Source organism: Styela clava, chromosome 14 (genome assembly GCF_964204865.1).
Source record: "Styela clava chromosome 14, kaStyClav1.hap1.2, whole genome shotgun sequence".
NCBI lineage: Eukaryota > Metazoa > Chordata > Ascidiacea > Stolidobranchia > Styelidae > Styela > Styela clava.
The window spans coordinates 11,730,430-11,757,298 of NC_135263.1; the positions used below are offsets into that span (position 1 = coordinate 11,730,430).

At 31.1% G+C, this 26,869-nt stretch overlaps 2 protein-coding genes across 3 annotated transcripts in view; one reads left to right on the top strand and one right to left on the bottom strand.

The window, feature by feature from the left end:
- The window catches only part of LOC120340982 (adenylate cyclase type 9-like), a 46,841-nt gene that overhangs the window by 14,197 nt on the left and 5,775 nt on the right, over positions 1–26,869 (top strand). The window contains exons 6-22 of one of the 2 annotated variants that reach the window (XM_039409389.2): positions 8,492–8,673; positions 9,244–9,401; positions 10,047–10,240; positions 11,124–11,283; positions 11,820–11,956; positions 12,050–12,202; positions 12,661–12,708; positions 16,178–16,231; positions 19,194–19,286; positions 19,726–19,832; positions 20,444–20,603; positions 22,163–22,273; positions 22,864–22,952; positions 23,190–23,360; positions 24,114–24,220; positions 25,884–25,990; positions 26,666–26,797. In XM_039409389.2, the coding sequence (XP_039265323.2) occupies positions 8,492–8,673; positions 9,244–9,401; positions 10,047–10,240; positions 11,124–11,283; positions 11,820–11,956; positions 12,050–12,202; positions 12,661–12,708; positions 16,178–16,231; positions 19,194–19,286; positions 19,726–19,832; positions 20,444–20,603; positions 22,163–22,273; positions 22,864–22,952; positions 23,190–23,360; positions 24,114–24,220; positions 25,884–25,990; positions 26,666–26,797 (2,163 nt within the window). The remainder of the gene's footprint in view (positions 1–8,491; positions 8,674–9,243; positions 9,402–10,046; positions 10,241–11,123; positions 11,284–11,819; positions 11,957–12,049; positions 12,203–12,660; positions 12,709–16,177; positions 16,232–19,193; positions 19,287–19,725; positions 19,833–20,443; positions 20,604–22,162; positions 22,274–22,863; positions 22,953–23,189; positions 23,361–24,113; positions 24,221–25,883; positions 25,991–26,665; positions 26,798–26,869) is intronic. The other variant, XM_039409390.2, reaches the window with a different exon arrangement.
- Positions 10,284–26,869, bottom strand: part of LOC120340978 (transmembrane protein 131-like) — a 142,063-nt gene continuing 125,477 nt past the window's right edge. Inside the window, exon 40 of the mRNA XM_078119664.1 lies at positions 10,284–10,293. The gene's annotated coding sequence lies outside the window, so the exon portion shown is untranslated. The remainder of the gene's footprint in view (positions 10,294–26,869) is intronic.

Below are 26,869 nucleotides of genomic sequence, written 5' to 3' on the forward strand. Positions count from 1 at the left end.
CTGCATATACAGTAAAAATAACCTGACTGTTCACAGTAATTCAATTTAAAGTAACAAGCCTGTTTTAGGTTTGATATGCGTTGGAGTCTTACGTATATTTTATTAAAATTTAGTTTATTTAACAATTTGTGATACTATAATTATCCTTTTGCGCTTCTATTTTTTGAATACCACAATGTTAGACATATAATAAGCATGTATAAAAGAAATCTGGTAGAGCCTTCATGTTATTTATCTGATAATTATCACTTACTTGAAATACCTGACATGCTCTTTGCCATTGGTAATGCTTTGTTTTCTATTTTTAACTTTGATAACATTGGGCACAAAGCCAAAATTTTGAAGTAAATATTCACTAAGAATTTTGTTGATAGCTATGTTGCGCAAAAGCATTTTTTTGTATTATATATACAATATGTTATGTTTGAAATTGGACCTGTCTTTAGAGTGATTGCATTTCCTAACTATGATTGAGCAATAATGTTGCGAAATACATGAACTCGAAAGAAAGGTTGTTGTAATTTCAACATACACACTCCATCAAATAAAGTTGTTTCGGCTTCTAAAAATAGCTACAAAAGCCCATTAACCTGTTTTATAATCCCTATAGTTGGTAACATTATACTTTTTTATTATATTGTATGTTATTTGATGGTATTAATATTATTTATAACGACATAGTTCATATAGTAACGAGGTGTGTAATACATATTGAATGACAGTAATCCAAAGTGCTGTAATATACTGTCTATATTTATTGTATCATACAAACGCGTTATTACTCGGTCCATGTTGCCGCTTCCTGTCTTTGTATTATAATACAATGAAAATCTTGGCCTTAGCTGAACCCTATTAAATTTATATTGTCAAGTTTAGGTTTTATGTCAAGTTCGAACAAGTTTGTAAAGATTGGTAAAATATTATAATGATTCACTCAATGTTAAATTTTATACAATCTTTTGGTGTGAATTTTGAGCAGCATAGATTTAGATTAAGCTGAAACATATTTGAAAATTTGTACTAATTGTCACAACACAATGGCAAAATTGAAAATTTTGCTTTTATGTTCAAGCTTATTAAACTATTATTATAAGCTCATTAACTACTTTTATATTGTTAGTTTATTTGAGTTGGCCATAATTTAAATTGCTTAAAAACTTCAGTTGACTACTTTGAATACCATAACCTGTAACTTACACTTATACTTTGGCTTTCAAACTTTAAAATTGTGATTGAAGATGTTTTTTATCTTCTTTATATTGACATAAAATACATGTTATTATTATGATGCATTGCTGCTGTAAAACAACTTAATCTTATTTAAAGTTACTGAAACAATTTTGATAAAGAAACTGTTGTATGATTAGGAAGTATGTCTCAAAAGCTTAAATCTTTTCTTTGAAGTTTGGATAAAAATAGAAAATTCTAAGCTTAAGCTGCCTTTGTGATGAAAGGATGTTTTATAAGTCTTTGTATGAAATTTTATCACTCCACAGCAGGGATGTCTAAAACAAGTTGAATATTCTACTGCTATTAATATTTGAAATAATTCTTGATTTAGTAATGATTTAGAAATATCACCATTTGAATATTTGTTGCTGGATTATTTAACATTTGACAAAAAATAAACTTACGGGTAGTTCAACTTCTAACACCGTAAAAAAACATTAATCAAAACAATATCAACTCTAATACTACATTGCCGAATTTTATTTTATGATTTTTACAACAGTTTTTGTAAATTTCTCTGTTGAACATGACGTTATAAAACATTAATCAAAACAATATCAACTCTAATTCTACATTGCCAAATTTTATTTTATGATTTTTACAACAGTTTTTGTAAATTTTTCTGTTAAACATGACAAATTTTCAAATTTTAAAATATATTCGATACTCCATATTTGAAAATATAATTTCAGAATGTATTCAGATTAGTAAATAATTATTCCGCTTTGACATCACTACTCCATAGCCTTATCCTTATCACATTTATTTCAAGATTTTTTGAAACCTAATTTCAATTTTTAGTGTCATTTATTAAAAGCATGTTTGTGAACTATTTCTCTTGTTTGTTTGAAACACCCCAATGTTTATTCTTCTATACCATTTATATATGCACTTCAACCGCAGTATTGATCCAGTAGTATTCGTATTTATATTAAATCTACAATAAAATGTTTAATAGAAATAGCAAAAGTCTCTTTCCTGACAATGTTATTTCATATACTTTTGATAAAATTTTTATGTGCTGCCTTGTTAAGTTCTATCTATCCGAAACCATTTTATTGAATCTTGTGTACATATAAGCACGACATTTCAAGGTAAATTGTGCGATCATTTACTTTTCTCAGAAAAAAAAAGAATTATTTTGAAAACAAGAAAGTTTAGTAGAAAGAGACTTGATTCTTTGAATCAAGTCTCTTTCTACTAAATTTTCTCGTATTCAAAAACAAATAACAACATGAAAGAGCTCAGGTTAATATCATGACGTAAATCTTTATCATCGAAATTATATTTATTATCGAGCCATGCATGATGTACGGAAAAACCTGAATCGTCTGGACCAAAACTACCCCCCTACAACAGTTCTTGATTACGCCATGAATTATTTATTTACATGCTTCAGTTGTTGAGGCAGACTTTATATTGAGATGCACAAGCATTGAAATGTATATAAAAATGATGCCAGCCTCACCGCTTTCGATTAACATGTGGTTACTGGAACAATTTTTTGTAAATTTTGCTGCGGAGAATGTGTATTTAATTAAAATTGTCAACATTGAGGTTTGGGGAGCCTTATTTTTTTATGGTGTATGATTAGGATATCTGTAACCAAAGAAACAAAATAAAAATAGTTTTCCAACTATTCACACACATAAGATTAGATGTTGAATATTCAAAAGGGATCTATTTTATGTTGTGTTGTACAGTCATATGCCAGCCTACTTATCTGTCCATCCCAGATCCATGATTTTACATTGTAAAGTGTAATATTAATAATGATTTATAAGTGAAAATGTTTTGAAAAAAAGCATTATTTCCAATTGTCTAAAGTTCATAAATAAGATTACTTGTCACGGATTTTGAACATGGTGTAAAAACTGGTTAATTTAAATAGTCTTCTGTCAATTTTTGTATTTCACACGAGTCAATTTCCAAGTTTTTTAAGCATTTTTAGGATACATATTGCAATTATAGGCTTTTTTGAATAGAACTTTTTCACTTTTTTTTTGATTTATGTACTTTACCTTATGAGATGGCATGAAACATCAAACCTGCTGTTCATATGCCAGCCAAATATTCTTCCACGAGGAGTGCATTCTAATTGTGATTGGAACCATATGCATAAAATGATCCCTTTTCTTAACCATTAATATCTTTTCTTCGCTGAGGGCGTGTCCGCTTGCAAGCGTCCTACAGCGTTAATGAACTTAAATGGATAATATTACATTTCCATGTAATCTCACTTGTGGTGAGATCCTCTGACACTCTCTGTTGATAACAGTTTATTTTAGTCTGTGTTATCTGTATTACAGTGTTGTTTTAGTTTCCCACTACCTATAATTTATTTCTAATACACTTCTGTCAGGCTTGGATCGTAGAAATTAAGAAGGAGTTCATGGTTGTTTAATCTATGAACCAAGCTTGGTAGTTTGTAATTTTGTGTTGTGGTGTTATCTGTAGTGCAATGCTTTAACAGCCAGCTTTTCCAAAAATAGTCTCAAATACAATGGAAATAAAACCACAAGCTTGCTATATAAGAAAATTAAGATACTCCCGTGTACTGTTTATTGCTAGTCAATCCCATTGGACTTAATAGGATTTGGCATGAATTCGGCTTTATATATTGGTGCTTATATATATAGTGTTTCTAAATTTAGATTCACTGCTGTCTGCGCTTGCTGTAAACAATGATTATTTTCAATTTGTTGTGCAATGGGCTGAATAGCTTGCAGCAATAAAGTATTAAAATATTCAAGTAGTGTTAAATTTTAGACTTCTGTGTTATGTCTTAGTGTTAAAATTAGATTCGACCAAATATAATGAAAACTACATAAATGACATTGTTATGATGGAATTGTTAAATTTAAATCATTACTCATATATATCTTATATTGTTGAATTACGGTAAACGAAGTAAAATGCATTTTGCACACATCCATAAGTTTATTGCTGCAATATACAGATTGTTTAAATTGGCTTGAAATTTTTTTGACTGTAAATGCAATTTATTAATACCATATATTGTTCGTGGAATGGGGACCTTAATTAATATGTATTAAATGAAGTAAAAAATGAAGAAAACAAAAACTGATTGCATCAAAACAAACCTGGTAAAGATATATTAAAATCTGACTTCATAACAAAATTGAATTTGTGACCGACTTCATGAACACACTGTTATTTTTATATTTCTTTTTGTCAACTGATTCCCAAAGCAAATCTGTCAACAGAATTCAACATTATATTAAAAAAAAATTAAATTTAAATATTTAGGTTATAGAATTTTAATTGTACAGTACTCTGAAATTTGTCCAATTTTAATAATATACTATTCTGAATATATTCTGTAATAATATATGTGAATATGAAAGAATTATATTTCAATTACCGTTAAGTTATCTTCAACAGAAATTTTACAATGCATATCCATAAAAATGGTCATTCCGAATATTTGAGTAAAACAATGTAAAAATTAAAACTAAGCTTCTTTTGTCTAACTGTCAGATGTCAAATATTCAAGATAACAAATTTGCAAATATAAAAATATTCATAAATATTATCATCTATTATAAATATACCCAAATTAGAAATGTATTCAAATAGTCCTTCCTCTTATGGCCTGTAGTTATGTAGGTTCAGTCTATTTTTAGTTTTATACTTTGTACTGTATACACCACTGACTTTATCATTAATTTGTGAAAATTTAACTTCCTGATATTGCAGTATGATATTTTCTTTTTGCCAAGTATGATTCATAGATGAATTTTATGAATCAGAACTCCATGAACTTATATTAACGACTTCCTCTTACTCAAAGCACTCTTTTGCATTATAATTCCAATTTGTTTTACTTGAATTACCGTATGTGAACTCTGTACTATATTTTGACCTTTTTTTTTTGCAAATATTTACTAAAAATAAGGCCATGCATTTTCAATCAAAAGTAAAGGTGACTGATCTCTGGGAATAAAGGAAATAATAAAGTGTGTGAAAATTGCTGGATCCCTTACCGCTGTAGGGTGGTTTCGGTGACTGCTGGATAATTTCATCTTCCTCCACCATCAAGTCCATGCATCTGAAAGGAATAACTGATAAATAACTATTCCCATACCAGACATGGACTGGTAACCAAACGAGAGGTCGTGGTTCGCTATATGATTGGTCTGTTTTATCGGCTTTTTTCTTTGCCGATATAAATATGAAAATCTCATCCTTATCCTAAGACGTTTAAAATGAGATTCGTACCTTGAATGAAGATTCAAAATTGACTTATGCCATAAAATCCACTTATGAAATTTCAATTACTGTTGCATAATTTCAATACACCAGTTGCTGTGATGTGATGTTCCATTGTTAGCCTTTGTTATAACTCTTTGCAAATTAATATATGTAACCTGTGACTATGCTTCTATATTTAGCTACTTCCTTTACCCTGATGTATCATATTATGCATCATGGTATATAAATGAATTTTTAATAATGTCTAGCCAACACTTAGATGAACTCATTCCTGGATTCAGGTCGCTGTTCTCTGTGTTGGGTATGTTTAAATATTTAAACAAGTTTGAAATTTTGTTTGGTATTGGATGTCCATGAAGTCCCTTTACAATTTCAATTTTGTACTGAATATATCTTAACCAGGTTTTTTGTTTTTTAATCAGTAATTGTTTAATTTTTACTTCATTTAACACAAATGTGAGGTCCAAAACAATATATGGTATCGATAAATTCCCTTGCAATTTAAAATTTTTTTAAGAATCTATGGCCATCTTATATAATGTTCTAGTTATATTTTGCCTGAATTATACTGTCAGGGATGACCAAAATTAAATAATTTACTTTCTGAAATCTGAATACAACTTGAAGTAATATTTTTGAATATGGAATATTAAATATATTGGAAATTGGATTACTGTATGTTCATTGAAGAAATTTGCATAAATATACCATATTGAATTGATAAAAATGGAATTTAGTATAGCATAATAGTAGAGATGAACATTTTTGTAATTGAAATGCCAATATGAATAAATGCCAATGCCGATTGATGCCAGAATTGAAGCTATTGGTGTCAATATGATGAAAAAGCACTTGTCATTCGACACAAGAATGGAGATTATATGCAAATTACTTTATTTTATTGCTTTTCTCAGCAATCTGAATTCATTTTGTGAAGGACAATTTAAAGATATCACCACTTCCATTCTATTTAATATGCTAACCAAATTAGCAGACAATTTCCCACAGAATTTCATTTCCGGAGGTGAAAATATCAAAACAGATATCACTCCCACATTATTGAAGTCAGTTTAGTCATTATTATGTGTTGTGACATTATAATCAAAACAACCTTTTTATTTTAATGTAATTTATTTACCAAGTGGTAATTTGGTTAAAAGATGATATTTGGTCAGGATATTGGTTAAAAAATAAAAATTAACAGGAATGGCCAAATTGGGAATGATCTATCTACCTTAATAAAATAATTTTTTTTGATTATGAAATATATCTCAAATTTTGGTCATGTTCAGCAAAGAAGTGGATGTGTATATTTAATGATTGAAATCCATGAAATATGTAGGTAAACATTGATATGAATAATTTTCAATATTCACAGTTGTCGAGAAATAAATGGAGGCCTTTCGGGTCATATTGCAAGACTTCCAATTGCTCAAGCACTACTCTAAATTATTCACACAATGAATAATTTGAAATATTGAATATAAATAACTTCGAATTGATTTGAATATTTGCTTATTTTTTAAGTCCCCAATGATTATGTCAAGTTGGGGTGTCCATTGTTTATAATGTTAATTTCTACATTGTTGTCTTGTGAACTTTCAACAAGGCCATTTTCTCAACCCTAGTTTACTAAGATTTTTTCATATCTGTACAGTACTGACTATTTGACCCTAATTTGAAGATTGTATTTTCGACTTAAATTTCCAAATTTTTGTGCCTGAATAGGGAATGATTGTTAGCTGGTAAACGGTATGTTGGGCATGTATATAGCACAACTCATATTAGCAAAACATCAGATCGTATTGCTAAGGCCGGTTATGCTTTGCATACGGTATCCTCTGTATTATTTGGCCTGCTTTCTAACCCATATGCCCTGCATCCATTTTTAGACGCAATCATTTGGATTGGGTATCAGATCAATGCTGTCATGCTCTCACATTATTAGTTCAAACTTCTCAGTCCTTATTAATAATTAAAAAAATTATGAGATATTAAATAATTGATACTCTACCCTGTAATTATCTCTAATTTAACATTAGCGTGGACCTGTGTGTGACTTGTAGCGACATTTATTGGAAGGATTATAAAATGTAATTTATGACATTAAAAATTTAAGTAACATGAAACCAGTATTTTCAAAGGTCATCCATGTGTCAAAAGTTCAATTTCATACTTAAGTTCAAACCTAACTTAAGATGCTATTTGGAAATCCGAATATTTTCTTTTTAATCTGTGTGGAAATTTTTTTCATTAATGTTTGAAATAAGTATGTATTGAAATAGCAATACTATAATGGCACAAAATTATATCATCAGTCTCATTGTCCCTTTTATCTTCGGTTATCAAATAATAATATTTACTTCTATTATTGAATATTGTACAGGGTGACCCTCCCAAAAAAAATAAATTCTGAACCTTTATATTTCTTGATTACTTTTATGAAAATGAAGGATTTTATTCAACACTTGAGCTTCAGGTTGTGTATGATTTACAGACGGTTTCAGTAATCTAGTAAGATTTACACATAAGTTATGTTTCTTCTAGAATATGTTCATAATGATGCAGGTTCTGTTTTTTGTGAAGTATGCATAAACTTTATCCATAAACTTTTTTTTTAACTATATATACATAAAGTCTTTATTTAAATTTAAATTAAAGTTATCGGTCATAAACTGTTAGTTGTACATTATGGTATAACTTTACCAAGTTTCAAAAAATTTCTTGGAAATCATAGTGGTATTTTTTACCAGAGAGAGAGAGATTTAATATTTCGTCAACTTGAAAAAGTGAGCATTGCAGTAATAATAAAAATATACAACAACATAAGCAAATTTTTTGGTATGGACTGTGAGTTCAGATTGTCATGTAAATGCAGAACTCTGTTTACAGTATGGTGCTTATATTGCTTGCTTATTAATTGTGCTCTGACTTAGGGTAATCATAGATGAAAACCATCGCACTAGCAGACTCAATGCCTTTCACGCTTTGAAGCTTAAGATTTCAAATTGTAATTTTTATTCAGGTTGGTCAAATTATCAAGTCGAATCAATCTATCGAAGTTGAACAAAATTTCAAGAAAGTCATGATCGACTCTATCATGCCACCTAGTGTGTCAGATAAACTGATGGAGGGAAAAGGAGGAAGAGAGATGTTCGTTACGACTGCCAAGGAAGAAGGAAAATTCAGGCCATTGTATGTCGAAAGGTAAGGGATTTAATAAACAATGAAGTAGGGTATATAGCAATGATTCCCAAATTTTTGTATACCTCTGACCGCTTTTTATGATTCCCATGAAAGTTGTGAGCCCCTTAAAATTGTGATCTCTGCTAAAAAACAATTATTCACATCAGCCTTTTTTACGAAAGGGGACACCGAAATTGCTTTTCATGTGGTGGACCTTTCCTTGTATGAGCAAGCTTCCCAAATAGTGTCAATAGGCGACCGGCCCTTGCGGGCGCTCCACTCTCCCGGCCCGCAAATATCCTTTCACTTCTAATTTTAGCCCCCGATTAATCAACTTTGGGAACCCAAAGTTTGCTATAGACAAATGGTATTGTAATAGAACACCTCAAAAACACTACGTGTCTATTACATTGCTCAGTAAATAATGAAAATCTAGTTTTGAAGCTTTGCGGAGATCTAGTCATTTGAGGTATTGCATCAAGTTTTTCTAGTTAGGCTACTTGTCTGTAAGATATTTCACTACTAGCCTACTCTTTTCATCTACCACTGAAGTTATGTCATCTTTGAAATTTTTGTCATTTTTTTTCTTAGGATGGAAAATGTTTCTATCTTGTATGCTGATATCGTTGGATTTACAAAAATGAGTGCAAACAAGAGTGCTGCTACCTTAGTTTATCTACTCAACGATTTGTTCGGAAGATTCGATGCTTTGTGTTTGAAAACTGAGTGTGAGAAGATCAGCACATTAGGTAATTCACAAGGAGGATTTGTAAGATTTTGTTTTTAACAACAATCTTTGGAGGTTTTAGTCACTTCACAAGTTTAATTAGTTTGCCTTGTAAAGTCTTCAAAGGTACTACAAGTCGATTTGAGCAAAATTTATTTTTTGAGAACATTAAAAGCCTTCCTTGCACTGCCAGTATATAAAATATGTTTGTGCTTGCGGGAAATTTATATCATTCTACAAGAGACCTGGATGAAGACCTGTAGGCAGCTAGATCCAGTCCCTAAACCTGAGTCGTCAGTCACAGATCATCCGAGTCTTTTCGAGTTGAGTGACTCGAGCACTGGCAAGATGTTTAATAGTGGGTGTTGCAATGATACTTTGAATGGATAGATGTCTTATCCTTAAATAAAATTGAGAAAGATTATCAAAAGATGCAAATGCTGTATAAGTTGAAGGGAAGTTTTTTTATGGACCACATTTTTTTAACTTTTTCCAGTAATTGTGAATTCCTGTGAAAAAAAAACTAAAATACTTTTGATATATATCTGTTACTGCGTTGTGTTTATCAATTCTTAGGTAAAGAAGGCTATGTTGATTGATAAATATTTGGAGTATTACAACCTCGATTTCAGTGCTAGGCATATATATTTACGATTGTTCGTTTTAGGTGATTGCTATTATTGCGTTGCTGGTTGTCCCGATCCAAAACCAGATCATGCAAAATGTTGTGTTGAGATGGGACTTGGTATGATCGATGCAATCAAACGATTTTGCACAGATAATGATGTTAATGTCAACATGAGGATAGGAATTCATACTGGAATTGTTATCTGTGGCATTGTTGGAATGAAGCGTTTCAAGGTTAGTAATGAGTTTGTTGATATTGACTTCTAAATTTGGTTGATTGGGAACGTGATTTACGTTTTCAAATTTTTTTCATTTTACAAAATTAAACTTAGTAAAGTGTTTAATGATTGTAAAATAAAAGTTATGTTTTATAACAAACTAAAAACTACAGATTATTTGTTTAAACTGATTGTATTATATTCAACTTTGAACACTATAATAGTGAAAGAATGGATGTCAGAAACTGATAGAATAATGGAATCGTATGAATACAGTTATAGTCAAAAATTTTACTTATATTTCAGAATAGTTGCATTTGAGAAATCGATATATCTGATATGACCAAAAAGAACCCCATTGTCTCCGTTTTCAAATTCATTGGATATGCATTGACTTCTAATGTATTTGTTGAACATGTCCTAATTTAGAATACATTCAATATTTTGTGTTTGAAGATTTTATTTCGCAATGTTTTGGAATAGTAGATTATTCGGTTTTGGTCATACCTGGGAATGCGCTCACTAACCATTTGTTTCTCGTGTTAAGGAAGCAGTGAACGTCATTGCACTTTGAGCTGATGTAGGCTACTTTTTGCAGTTATCAATATAGATGAAAAATGGGTACTCCTGTAGTGTGTGTACCAGGTTAGGATTAGGCCATAATTTTATTTTGATTTTTCTTATTTTAGTTCTATTACGAGTTCGGGTACTGTCTGTGTTAGCCAAGTGAATATACCCCCTGCCCATAGGTTTCAGCCCTCTACACAACTTGATGTGAAGTAGGCGAACAAAATTAGTCATCTCCATATTGGTGCCCAAAATGGGTCATAAATACTATAATCTAATTAATCTTACTATTTGGAAATGAGTTAATATGACGCTATAATTCTCTTTGACAGTTTGATGTGTGGTCAAACGATGTTAGTTTTGCCAATCATATGGAACAATGGGGAGTTCCTGGCAGAATTCATGTTTCACAATCTACCAGAGATTGTCTCGGTGATTTATATGAAATTGAGGATGGAAAAATTGAAGAACGTGCCCCTGCTGAAGTTGTCGGTATGTGTATATCCGTCACTCTTTTTAGGGCGCCATATGGTCAAAGTGTCGGAATCACAGTTTAAAGGGCCTGGGATCAAGCTCCATGCCAACCACCTGTCCCAGGGCAGGCATTGCTTAACTGAAAACATTCGGCCATTCCAAAAATATTAGTACATCACATGGCATTGGCTAAGAGTGATGGCGTGAATAAGACTTAATCTAATATAGATTTAATAGGTTGCTGTGATTTCAATGGCCGTGGCAAGTCTGTATATAAAACAGTAATTGCAACTTATTACCGAATTGCTCATATTATAAATTTAAACGAAGATTTGTGTAAAAACTTGCATATGATCACATATGAAAATATCATATATTATTTATTTGTGGATTCAATTCAATTTGTGCATTTGGCTTATTTACAAAAAAAGATATATAGTCCTAATATGTTTGGCATATATGATATCCTGTTCTGTTTTCTGAAATTTTTTTTAGAAAGAAAAAATATTATATACATACACCATCTTTTACGACTCATATTTCATACATTACAGCAAAAGGAATCAAAACCTATCTGATTGTTGATAGACCAGATTCTGACACATCTTCAATATCAGGAGAAAGTTCAACCTCCTCCACATCTCAGAATGGAGATGTGATCGATCAAGTCGACCAGAAAGCACAGGAAATGGTAACTTTAATATGACTTGTATTCATGAGGATTCTCCTAGAAATCTTATCCCATTCATTTCATTCCTAACTGCAAGAAAAACATCATTTTCAGGTATCTGTAGAAAATGAGACCAAATCACAGCCTAACGGTGTAAGAGTGGAAGATACCACCGTTATCATCAAAACTCCACAAGACAATGGAGGTGCACAACAGGCCACTGACGACAATCAACAGGATGGTTCCATGATTATTACAAATAATAAGGTATCAAAGTGAAAAATAGTTAAATCAATGGCTGCTGGTGCAGAGCCTTGTTTGAAGTGAAGAAATCGCAGAATAAAAATAATAAGAGACTTATTTACCATCTGTTTTGTCGACCTGGAATTTTATCATCAGTATTTGACGTAAAAAAAATACGAAAATCTGTACAGTAAGTGCCACTATTAATAGTGATAGAACACGAGGGCAGTGCTTAAATATATAAACACAATGGTCAAATATCAAAGAAGTAGTGGCCAAAAGTAATAGCCTTCTGCTATCTTCTATCACTGAAAATTATGGTAAGTCAACTGGTCTAGAAGTTGAGGAACATTGCAGTTTTTATAACAACGGAGCTAACAACAACAACATGCAGCAAAACGATCCTTAGGTGCATTCTGTTTCCAATAAGCATAAGAAAATAAAGGACATTTTAAATATGGGAAATCTCTTGAATATTTCAGGTTGGAATTGTTGGTGAAAATACAGGTGAAGACAACAATACTGTCAATGTAAGTACTAACTGCTTTAATAACCTATTATGGCTATTAACCATTACTATTATATTTTATATGAATGCTGACTTCTATATATATTGTACCTTTGTTAATAATGATAATATTTCGTACTTGGCTGTCCCCAATGTATTTGATGAAATATATTGTCAAATTATTATGCATTTTTGTTAACAAATATTGTTATTGCTTCGATACATTTATATACCGTACTTGACCAGATTATTATGGAGTATTTAGGCAATTGCTTAACAAAACACTAAAAATAGCAAAGTACTGGTTTCTGGTTGCTTCTTAATAATAAATTAAAACGGTTACATTGGCATTTGCGATCTAACACCACAGCGCATTATTCTGCAACATACCAAACTATTTTTATTTTTTCATTCGGAATATTATTTAGTAGTCAAACGAGTAAAACAAATAAACACTAGCTTGGCATGCAGCATGCAATACCATTTGCAAGCTTATAATATGTCGTAACGCAATCATATTTTTTTGTATAATAATATACGAAGAAATTCTCTTTTGAAGAAATTTCTATCGAAGAAACGTATAAATAATTGCTTTATTTATACGGATAAACACTAAAACATTGATTTGTCATAGATGATTTGATATATAGTATGGTGGTACTGCTACTGGTATTATGTGCATTAAAGATAATTATAGGCTTGCTTTTTATTGGGAAAATGTGTGATACTTCTTTAGGAACGGATTCTAAAAAAAGTCGTGAAATTTTTAGAAAGGAATTTTAGGATGCTCGATGTGTGTGTTACATCTACACTCTTAACAAGTCTTGAGACAGGCAGCCAGTGATAAATAAAGGAGTCACTATCTGTAAAATTTGTCGAAATGTTTTTCAAATGACCATGTCCTAAAATTCAAAAATTTTCTACCACAAATGTATTTAGTTCAAATGTATTCACATATTTATTTCATTCTGAACATCTGAATCAGACAATTTTAAATGACTAAAAGCGACACCCCAGAAGAAACAAAAAGTCAGGTCATTTGTAACATGTTCTAGAGAGAACATAACTTTTGTGCAAAGCGTCCTAGATTACGGACTACAATCATACACAAACAGAAGTCATGTTTGGAATAAATTTTCTTCATTTTTAAACAAATAATCAAGAAATTTATGATTTCATAGTTTTGGGGTCTTTTTGTACTCAATATTTCTTGAAAGGGTATAATGTTATTTTCATCACATTTGTAGATAAGACCTCAGTTTTATTGACTTTTATTGACTTTAAGTCTTTGCAATTCAAGAATAATTCTGAATGACCTCTGACACCTAATCAATATAAATTGTCGTTTATTGATGTTCTGCAGTCTCCATTACTCCTTATATTATTTAGTAATATTGATATCCAATAAGTACAATAATATCGCAACGAAAAACTTTTTTAACACTCGATTATTGGAAAATTGTTTCATTACAAAACATTTCCAGTTATAGAATTTTAAAGTTTCGAAATACCCATGGGAAATATAATATATAGATTTTTTCAAAAGTTTTAATATCGGTATTGATGTGTTTTTATGACATCGATTTATGACATGAGTGCTAAAACCCTTCTGAAGGGGTCCCAAGCCATAAAAGGGATGCGTACCACTGGTCTGGTAGTCGAAAGGTTAGACTATAAGGACATCGCATAACTGATTAATAACTAATCCCATACTGACATGGACTGGTAACCAGGAGAGGCCATGGTTCGCCATACATGTCAAGAATGAATCAAATATTTGAATCAATTCAAAATTATTTTACATTCTTGATTTTAGATATAATTTAGTATGGTTTCATTCGAAAATTTTGAATAATTGAAGAAGTAAAGCAGTATCAAAACAACGACTACACTTACTTTATAAACAATAAATAATTAAAAGCAATTTGAGCATTGTTTATGTAAACTCTTCATCAACTCCCTCTGTTAAACTTTACCCAATTCTGGAATACATTAGCTATTCCGCAATTTGAAACATTATTTTAGAATTTATTATTCAGTTTCATCATCCGTGGCCATAGGTGGTCTTGATATAAGTAAAAATGAAGCGATTAAATTTTTTGTGGGATTAAAATTTTCATATTTTGTCCAAGGTAAATGATGATTTTGTGAACTTTCGCAAATTAAATTTAGCACTAAACATGATTTTGCTACAGAATAAATCTTTCATATTAACCCAGAATTGGAATTTTTTTATTTCTATTTTAAACCGACTAACAAACAAAACATGGTATGTAATATCTTTAAGTCAGGTTAGGCAAACCATATTTAAAGCTTTAATCCAGACGGGCTTATAAATGAATAGCTTTTGTACTTTGTGTGAATTCGCTTTATGCCTTTGGGTGGTTTCATCTTACTCATGCCTTCAATCAATCACCTTATATTAATAAACACCAAACCAGATGTTAATGGAAATGCGTTCTTGCTTTCATTAACGCAAATTTTTGCTTTCGGAAATCTTTTGCTTCGAACTTCTAAGTTACCGATCGAGTCCGTTGTTACTGGATATAATAATACTCGATTTTTTTAGTATCAAATCCTTATGTATTGAAAACTTAAACTTGAAGATGTGTTGGATTGTTTTATCAATAGAAGTTCAAAATCATAAAATAAATCACTTTTGGAAAGACTTTAGAAATATTGCTCATGCATTGCCATAAAGTGCCTTGATATCCCTGCTAAATTCCAATATATCATGCTCCATAAATTCCCATAATATCATAGGTAATCCTTCTGCAATATTCCATCTTTTTGGTGTTGTATTCATGTGATTGCTATGTTGGTGTTCATTCTAACTTCATTAACTCTTGCTACAAAAATTCTTCATTTCAATATACATTTTTTGTAACAATGTCCGATATAATAACAATTATATCAAGCTTTCAGCTAAAAATAATATTTTAATTAATGTTGTTTATTGAATTTTGGTGTAAAATCATATTCTTTGTTATAATTTTTTACAGGTTTGTTTATCTTTTTTCATTCTTACCTTCTGATTGCCAAAAATTGTTAAAAAAAAAATTTCCGAGTGTGAGATTTCATAACCAAAATTTATTGATGCTTTGAAGTTTGAAATATTTATACTGTAATTCCCTTTAAATATACTGATTTTTTTAATTCGGTAATATATATTTCCACTGTCTCTATTTACAATGAAATATTTTAGTCGCGTTAGGGTTGGGCCATTGGTAGAATGTGCCATTATGGTTCGTTTTATCTGTGGCCTATCCCACCCTATTATTCAATTTTTGGCAATCTATATTTCAATGTGTAGTAACTTTCCATGTGTTGTGTATTAATGTGATTTACATGCCTATGTGTTAACATTCACACCGACTTGACTTATTATTCATGTGCTAATTCTCTTCACATGGCAGTCTTGTGTTTTGTTGTATGTACATTTATTTTACTGCATGCATGCTTTTCATTTGTCTTTCGAACCCACTCTTTAGGGAACGTATGATCACGAAAGTACACTGCAGACTGACCCGTTACTCAGCGTAAAGGTGGGTCTTTTCTTTTTGTCATTTTCAAAGCTTATCTTAGTGTGGAAATAACTGTGTTTACCGTACATTTTCTGCTGGATTTAATTCTTGAATGTTTGTTAGCATGCGGTGTACTCTTCTTCTTGGTGCTTACGTGTATATTTATGTGAAATTTGTTATGTGGAAAAATTGACCCCTCGTAAAATAAAAATTCACATATTCTATGTGTGATAATACAAAATTTTAACAAAATTAGTGATGTGTGAAAATTGACCTGTTATTTAATAAAAATTCATGTATATTATGTGTGACAATACAAAATTTATCCAATTCAGTTATGTGTGAAAAGTGGCTTGGTATGTAATGAATATTCAGATAATTTATGTGTGAACAATACAAATTTACCCAAATTAGTTATGTGTGAAAGTTGGCCTATTACGAAATAAAAATTCACATTCCTGTAACTTATCTGTGAACAATACAAAATTTAACCAAATCAGTCATGTGTGAAAATTGGCCATGTTATGAAATAAAAATTCTTATAACTTATGTGTGAGCAATACTAAATTTAACCAAATTAGTTACCTATGTGTGAAATTGGCCTGTTAAGGTTATGAAATAAAAATTCACATAATTTATGTGTGAACAATATAAAATTGATCAACTACAGCTGATGTCAGAAAATTTATTAAATTATCATCTGGTGTTTTCCATGTTTGAATAAAATTTTTCATAATATTGCTAAATACACATTTCTGACAGACGGATTCCAAAACTATATTAGGTTTTTTAACTTTTTTCTGAGGACTATTTTTGTTTTTGTCAAATCATACTTCTATTGTGTAAGTCTAAAGAGAATAACCATTTTTTACAATAACACTAAAACCATGGTACATCGCATGCTGATAACTAATTCAAGTTATAATTGCATAATTAGGTGCAGGCTACTTATAAGATATGGCTGTTTATTTTGCGTTTTTGAAGAGCTATTCAGGTGTTTAAAATCACCCTTATTACCGTAATACATATACCTATATACCAAGTTAGGCAATCGATAAAATCTTGTGATCCTGAAGTTTGGAAAAATCTTTTTCCTTTTAAGGTTATAGTTACATAATGTGAAGTCTAATTTTTGAATACTATCCATAGTCTCTAAATTCCGACTTGCCACATCAAATTTTTTGACTTCTGCTATTTATGTGTACTAATTGTTAACAGGTTAAAGTTAGTTTATATATGTACCAACTAGCTTGCATAAGTTTCCCAATCGTTTTAAGTTCAAACAGAAATACAAATTGAAGCTATCCAAATTGAAATATTAAAATACGATTTTAAAAAATTCTGAATTTTTGGTGATCTTCTGAAGCGAACTCGAAACTTTTTCTTGATGATAAAATAGCAGAATTTGGAATATTTCTAAACAAAATATGAAAAAAGTTCTGAATATTATGCGAATATCTTCAGATAAAATAGATAAAGAATATATGCCCATATTTGATTCAATATTATATAATGTAGCATAATCATTATTAGCAAACATGCATTTTCAAATACCTCAAAACTAACAAATATCATTATTAAAATTACAATGTATTCCATGTATCAGTAACTTTTCATTGAATGAATGGTTGACAACATTTTTGAATTTGCATGATAGATTGTCAACCCTTACTCATCATAAATTGTCAACCCTTACTCATCATAATTATTTTCTGTCTAAATTAAGTATACGAGTGAAATATCTCTAATTGTTTTAACAAGTTTATGTGATGTTCATGATCATTATCATAATATGCAACAATCAAGAAATCAAATTTTCATTTTCGGTTCTCATTACCTATCAAACTAATAAATTTTCCCTTTTTTGAGTTAATTTTAGCATGGATTATGATCGGGATCAATGATAGATCGATAAATTGCATGAATCAACTCGATTTAAATTATTACCAGGTTATTATTGCTGGATGGGATCTCAAATTTTTCTTTACTCAACAGACCCAAGGGGTAGGCAAACCATATGTAAATATTATCAACAAATGAAATAACATACAAGGAAAAAAATTGTAAACTATAATGTGAGATTGGTATATATATCTGTTTTAATCTTGGATTAGTTAATCGCAAAACAAAAATGTGCCAGTTTTTAGATAATTCCCAAAAACCGTTTAAAAAGGAAGGATAAAAAATATTTTCATTTTTAATTGTCCCGACTTTTAGCGCTTATTACTACCCCAAAATGGGATAACGAATTTGTTTCGGAGCTTCTGTAAATTTGACATATCCTACTAAAATTTAAGTCAATCCATTCAATTTTCAACTAACCAGCGATCTCTGGATCTGTGGATTTCACCACAATAACACCACATGTCAGCAAGATTATAACAAGAATGATAACAAAGCTTTGAATCAAAATTTTAAACAAAACAAAAAATTATAAATTTTCTTGGTATTGTTTAAATGCAAATTTCAACATAATTTTAACTTTCATAATTGAAATGAACTTAACTGCATACCATACATCTAAAGGTGTGTCATTTGGACTTATGCATGTATTCGCTTTGCATGGCAAAATGTATTATTCACTCCGAGTCTTCTCACACATAAATTGACTTGGTAATGCTCCCCAAAATAACTATTTTTCTGAAATATAAATAAACCTTTCAAAAATAAGACAAAATGAAAATGAATAAAACAGCAATCGAAACATTGGCATGATAGAATTATTAAATTGGCTGGCTTAAACTTTTGAATGAAAATCAATTTTATTAACTACCGTATATAACAAACATATCTGCTTGGAGGTATATTCCAACAAAAAGGTTTGTATGATGAATATTTATAATACGGCAAATATACTATATAAATCCATAGCAATGGATTCTGCCAGATGATCTCTTTGCTCTGCTTTATTTGGAATCATGCTATGCCAAATTAAAAAATTTTAAAACTGTTTTTGTGTTTTATGCAATGTTTGAAATAACAGAGAACCAGTACTCGGCATCACCATCATCATAGTTCAAGATATAAAAGTAGAAGGAGACACGAGGCTGCTGCAGATGATCCAAACAGTAAACAGGTATGGAATATTCAGTTTCTGCGACAGGCAGTGTAGCCATATGAATAAAAGCCATGTTTGTTTTTTGATTGAAAAAAAAAATGAAAAAAGAATTTTATTTTCTGTTATTTGAAGTTATTACACTTTTTACTAATGATGTGTAAGGAATTTGAATTGATTCTAATGATATTTGTATTGTGTAATAGGTTTTTATAAACTTGTTATTTTCAAGTTGGTTTACCATTTACTGAAAGTTTTCCAGAGAGTTGGGTTGAAATAAAACTGAAATTTTTTTTTTTTTTTTTTTCAAATTTTGAATAATCAAATTCACAATTTTTTTTTATCAAATAGAGAACTCTATATATTCTGTGGAATTAGGATTTTTTCAAAATTTACTGTGAAATATTTGGAATAGGCCTATGTATTCGAATATGAAATAAGCCAATCAATTTATTTTCAGAATCAGATTCTTGGTTGGTACGTCCTTCCTCTATTGAACGCAGCATCACAATCATCAGTCAGAGTAAAACAGGACAGTGAATTTGTCGACACCATCAAAAATGACCCGTAAGTCACTATATGATATGTTATATCGGGTTAAACGCAGGAAAAAACAGGCTTTACCCATTATGAATATTTGATGTATAATGCTACTAACTAGTAACTGCAAAGTTTAACAAGGTAGTTGATAGTTGGTGGTTACCAATTATCATAATTACCTAATGTGTAGCATGTATAACTTTGTGTTTTGTGAGTCGTAAATTTTGCATATAAAATACCCCTGTTGAAACTTTGTCTTTGTTCAGGGTGTTGTAAATTGTGCCTTTTGATAGAATTTATAGTCATCTCACGATGGGTGAAGAAAACTAATGTATTTGTACAACCATAAATTTTTATCATTACTTCTGTTTTTAATATTGCCAGTATTTGAAATTGAAAGTATATTTGTTTGACATTACTAGGAATTTTATCATTTACCACCATATAATATAAACAGAAAGGCGTCATGCACTCTTATTGTATTTGACTAACTATTATTCCACGCATTCTGACTTGATCAGTTGAACTAGACCTAACTGAAATATCTTTCTAATAAGGAAAGTAGGATAGATGAAACCATGAATTAAAAATGAAATCTCACTAAGGGTATTTGAAACATTTTTATATTTCCATTTCAGACGAATGAAAAACATCAACAACAATGAACCATTGGAACCTGTCAGTATGAGGTTCATTGATCCTAAGATAGAAACTGAATACAGGAATAAATTTCATAACGAAGTTGAAAACGACGAAGAGATAACTTCTTTTGTCAGCGCAAGATTCAGTTTCATGCTGGTATGTTTGTTTTAAATCATTCTTTTTCATATAATTATTATTTAATGTAGCATTTCTGATCTTTATTTTTTATTCTGGGGCAGCTCTGCATCAATCTTCAAACATGTTTTGTCCAATTTATTGCTTGTTTACAGAATTGCGCTTGCGATAATGAAAAATAAAGTATATTATAGTGTTTGGTTGTGCCCTATTTCGAAAAAGAAGAAGTATTATATATCATTATATTATTTTAATAGTAACTTATTAGATTAGGTCTAAGATTTTCAGTAAAAATATACTGTAATAAAAATTTATTGATAATTCACCGAACATCGATATTATAACCAAGTTACATTACAAAGAATTTGGGGAAATTTGAGAAACGATTTGAATTATTTATTTGATACAATATTTAATATACTATTATATTTAAATATTTGAATTTCTTTTTTGTATCACCTTGGCATGAGTTAACGTTCTATTTTTATCACAATTGGAGCAAGAAAAACAAAAGTATTTTAATTTTATTCTTCGTAGATTTCCTTGAAACGTGTAGTATTATGAAATTGATGAAGACTTCAATATATTGGGTTTCATATTTTTCGGTAATTCATAAAACCGTAGACTAAAGTCATTGAATATTTCATGACATACCTATTTGACTTTCTTGTTTCTGTTTAATTCTTAATTTTTTTGTCGAAATATCGATTTTGAAATTATATATGAAATTTGGTTTATAACTAAGTTCATACCTGAATAAAGATAATATCAAATACAATCCGTAACTTTTCCCGTTTTTTTGCGCTTGACGCTCATTAATTTTTTAGACCGTTTTTAATCCGCGATTAACATTCCATTATCTCAAAGTCTTCTCAATTTTGTCCCAGTCATGGGATATTATAGGTATTAAGTTCTCATGAAAAATAGATGCACTTCGATCTATTCCTGGGTATTTTTGTGTTTTTGTTATACAATTGCTAAATTTGTTCTGTAATCAGCGTTAATTTTGGTATAATTAGTATATCTTAGTTTTTTTAGTAGTCCGTGTTGCAATGACCTAATGAATTTTTTTGCTAAATTATTCTTTTTTCAACTATTGATCCATCTTACTCAAAATATCAGATTGCCAAACAGGGGGGGGGGGGTAAAATTACTAATTGCCAGGTTAGACCATAACAGCTGACAGATTCGGAAACATGGGTTTTCAAGAGTCTTGAAGATTTAAAAAGCGTCTCAAGGCACGAAAAATTGCTATGTGTGATACGGAAAATGCTTTTTTACATTTCCGACCCGCAAACCCCCTGGGTACGGCACCCCTGATACCAAACAATCGATTTTGTGGAGTGAGTGCTCATCGAATAGCTGATGACAATAGTACCACATACTTATTATTTTTTATATCCGAGTATGGCTCTCTAGTTATTATGAAATGCCGTATGTAAAATACTATTATTTTAGTTTTACCATGAACTTTTCATTGAATTTATTTTCTAGCTTTTCTTATGTTATATTTCCATTTAAAGCAAAGTAAATGATTTTGATTTATAACCTGATATTTCAATACCTATTCATACTTTCAGGATCTTCTCATCTCATTCATTGTGTTTGCTCTGGTATCGTTCGCCTCACTTGCAGATTTTGGATTCCGAGCTGCCTGGTGTATTGTTTTTGTAGTTGTCTTCATCATTATGGTGAGAAATATTTTATGAAATAGCTTAGGGCTTGGCAGTTAGCAGATGTCATGCGTTAGGTACATGCTTGCCAAAAACCTATTACCCTGCGTGCTTTGCAGGTTCGAATCCCACGTGGGATAGTGGTTTGTGGGGGGATTGTTGTACTCCTTGTCGGCATAGGTAACCACTGGTTGATACCTCCACCATCACGTCCAAATAACTGGCTAACTACTCCCATACCTGACATGTACTGGTAACTGGGTGACTGAGCTTGGTTTGCTCTATGATTAATAAGTCGTCTTATTAACTTCCTCTCCTCTTGATTAAAATGAAAATGCTACATTTTTCGTTTTATTTTAATAATGATATTGGCAAATTAAATAAAAAATTTTCTTACTGTTATATTTAATTCTGATTAAACATAAATGAATTCTTATGACTTGTCTATGATATGCGAGTTATTGCACTAGGACGAAAGTAATTGCTTTATCGGAATATAATTTTACTAATTATCGTGGAAGACGTGCTTCCTGTTTTTCTATGTAATTTTCCTCTTTCGTAATTCGTTCATGTTGTCCCATATAATTTTCTTGAATTTGTTTTATCAGGGTTTTGTTGTTTACATCGTTTTCAATTACGTTTTCAATATCGGTAACGTACCCGGTTGGGTCAAGGGCTTTTCTGGATGGGTACCAAGGTAAGACAATGTATTGAAATAATTATTGGTGAGCTAATAAATTATACATTGATCCCAATTTTCTAATACAAATTCATATCAAAGCCCAAAATGACCTCTATTACAGGTTTCTGTAGAAGCGAATATTTCAATATGACGTTACATATACTTATAACATCTTACCAAATGTATTGATTTATTCTTCACTTTACCTTGCTAGTAAGAAGAAAAAAATTTTCTTTTTATTCTTATTGACAGGCATTTTCTTGGAGTTATATGTCTCGCTTGTCCTGCTGCAATGGTTTTCTCAAACATGTTTTGTCATTCTATTGGATCTCCGCTACCACCTGATTGTGCAACTTATCTTATTATAATGGGAATTGTTCTCATACATTTCCTTAACTTCAATCAACTAAGTTCTTGGATAAGGTAAAATATACTCAAAGAGACTTTCAGCTCAAGTTTGGTCCAAGAATGTGCAAAGCGTACCTAGTACAGCTTGTTTTGTATCTCCTGATATTTCAGTGTTTGTTCATAACTTTGCTCAGAAATGATTCTTCTTATGTCCGAGTGAGTTTGGGACATTGCTTTGAGAAAGTTCCCTGAAAAGCGTTCAGGAAGAATTCGTTTAAAATATCTTCATTTTTGTGTCAAAATTTTGGAGATGATTCAGGATATAAAAAATATCTTTTTGACAGTTAAATTGTCAGATAACTGACGGTTTAATCAAAAATGCCATTTTTTAATACAGGTGGGCCAGATACAAATATCTGGGTGTAACCGTGGGCCTCACCTTTATTTTTTGCTCTTGTCGCTGGCTGCGTTAAATCTTTTGCAGTTTTGCCTAGTGCCTTTATTACTGTAGGGCTAAGCGACGGCCGCATTTTTGCCTCTTGCCTTTCCCGTGTTGCTCTGGTTGTCACTAATGCATTTCGTTGAGGCTTTCGTAACGTTTGTTTACAACGTTATATTGTGATGTATTAATAATAATTTGAAGCAGTTCAGTAGCCTCTTTTGGTAGTTTCGAGAGGGTTATAGTTTTTCTTAATTGTAGGGCTGGAAAAAACAAAAAATTGTTGTGTGGTCCAATTAGATGGGTCAAATGGTTTATATGTCCCACCGTTGCCTACCCCTGTTGCCTACCCCTGTTCTATACTAATTAATTTTTTTTTTTTTGATAAGGTCTGTCATTGCCAGTATCATTGCTATCAGCATCACACTGCTGGTGTATTTAAATCCGTGTGGAGAGAGATTAGTAACAACAGGGAACAGCACAACAAATATTATAAGTAAGTATTACAAACGCAATTTTTTTTATTATCTCCCCCCCCCCTTTTGCTCTTAACAAGGCTTTGCACAATAAGCCACTGATATCTCACAATATGAAAGGAGTTGTTCTAGGATATAGTAGTCATAAGCATTTCAATGGTTCCTCGTAACCTTGCTCCAAGATATGTCTCCTTTACCTCTGAGTATGTGTCACCTTTATTTGATACAATTTATAAGAAAAAAACAGTAATATTCCGTCATAAGGGATTGCCATGTCCAATGAATATCATGATAGATAAGATAATCGGCTGAAATTTTGCAACAATAAGGAACTTTTTGGTCCAGCATAACCTACCAACATTAAATTATCACATCTTTGATCGGGTATTATGCATGTTGCTGGAACTGACATCTTTAGCCTAGAGGTGTTATGAAGCCAATGTAGAGGTTGCCTGTTATTTATGGAGCCCGCCAATGGTTTTATAAAATAAAAATTACATATTACAGATGATGTCATATTTCAATTACCACCTTGTTGCCACATTTCGATACTACCGTTGTAAAATCTTATTAATGCCTTTAACCTGTTTTAGACGCCCAATCGAGCCCAATTTTGAATACCCATTTTTATTAATGTCATACGACCCCCAAAATTTACCCAATATACAATAATTATATACCATTGGAAAGGTATTTTAGAGTACTATACGCTAGATGTCACTGGAGGACCGTAAACTAAAACACCTCTTTCAAGAGGTCTCTCGTAACGTCAAAAAATAACAAAAATATTTACACTCTCTCATTCTATCAGCTGTTGGACGTCTATAGCTATTGTAAAGCTGAAATGTGACTATACAGTTGACTGCACATTGGTTTTCTCTTTCATATGATACTAAACGCTTTTCCATAGCGCGCGTCGTTCAATCGTTTTGGAAATTTTTCGTTTGAGAAGTCACCACATCGAATCAGGCCAGGCTAAGCTTGATAGATCGATCGGTTGTTTGTTTGTGCTTTATCGCGTTGAAAGCTTTTGTGAGTCATAATAAAACATTTATTATGAATCATAAAAGCTTATAATCGTCAGACAAGGAGAATTTGCGAGATAAAACGCCTAACTTTTTTTCGGTGAGGCAGCTGCGATCAAACGACTCGATATTTTTATAACTTCCTGACGTTGTGAGATGTCCACTCTCCTATGTTATGTAGCATATAAAATGACCTTCAAAATAAGACCTTATCATACTAGCTTTTGTTATTGGTTAGCGCGCAACGCCAAGGTTTATGGAATCATTTTCTTGTTGTGCGACGTTTTTATATCGCAGCGGGAAGTACACGCGTGATATGTAAGCGAAATTTTATCACTTCTAAATGTCATATAAGGTTCATTCTCATATCGTTGTGTGGGGAATAAGATTTCCTTTCAAGCAAAACCATAACAAACATTTCAGACCTCATGGTATACACACAGCATTGCAAAACGTCTGAAACGTTGCGCATGCGTCAGACCGGGAGGATTAGGTTAATGCTTCTTTGGACAGTATTTTAAGTCGGTATTTCAATAAGTGAACGAATAGCTCGTGGGCCAATAGGTTTTTCTCATGGAGCCCTGGGGTGAGATTTCTTTACAAATTCGTATTCAAAAATTTATATTACTCTTAATTTTTTATTTTGTTTCATTTTTAGCCACAAATGGATTATGTCTATCAGAAATGAGTAAATATCAATATGAATTTATAATTGATATTCTGCTGCTTATGTTGTTTATATTCATCGTCAACAGAGAATACGAGGTAATGGACCTAACTTATATGAGATGTTCATCTGAGATTTGTCTTATGTCAACGGATTATTATTGCTGATTGTCTTGTAATTGTAATGTAGTACCACTGGTACTTTAAGTCCCCGCATATAAGCCTAGTTTAAAACTCGAAAAAAGTTGTCAAACAGGAGGTCCTATACGCACATAACTTTTTTTTTATAGACCCACTGTTTCAGGGCCGTTTTTACGGGGTAGGCTAATATGCGAGAATATATGGTAAATGTTCATTGGAAAAAAGGACCCAAATTTAGTTTTCTATTATATCACGTATTTGAAAATATAACGCTATTATGAGGTACATGTTTACATAAATTAATAGTATAAAATTCTGTCTTTTCAATAAATTTTTTTTATTTTTGAATATACTAAATGCACTGCTTTTGAATATAATACTAGACCTTATTGCTGTGCTTTGGTATAAGCAAAAGTTTTTGTTATCAAAATTTTTGTTTTTTGGCAAGAGTTGAAAATTTTTTAAACCTGTAGTTGTCCATAGTAAAATATCCCTAACTATACAGCCCTATTAAGCTCCTTGCACCACTTGTATTTCTTCTATGAGTACTCTTTTACACTTTCAATTGATGTTTTGAAACTTTGCTATGATTGAAATTGCAATTTCTTAACATCGTTTCGTTACGTTTTCCAGGTTGGTCACCGTCTTACTTTCTTTATTGCTCACGAAGCTGAGGAAAGTAACAAAACAATGGAAGAAGAAAGGAATCAGATGGATCAATTACTTCTTCATATTATACCACCTCGTGTCCAAGAAGTCATAAGGGTAAAGTGACAGTGATTTGCTGCTGATTTCAATTTTCTACCATTTTTTTCCCCCATATTATATTTTTATTTT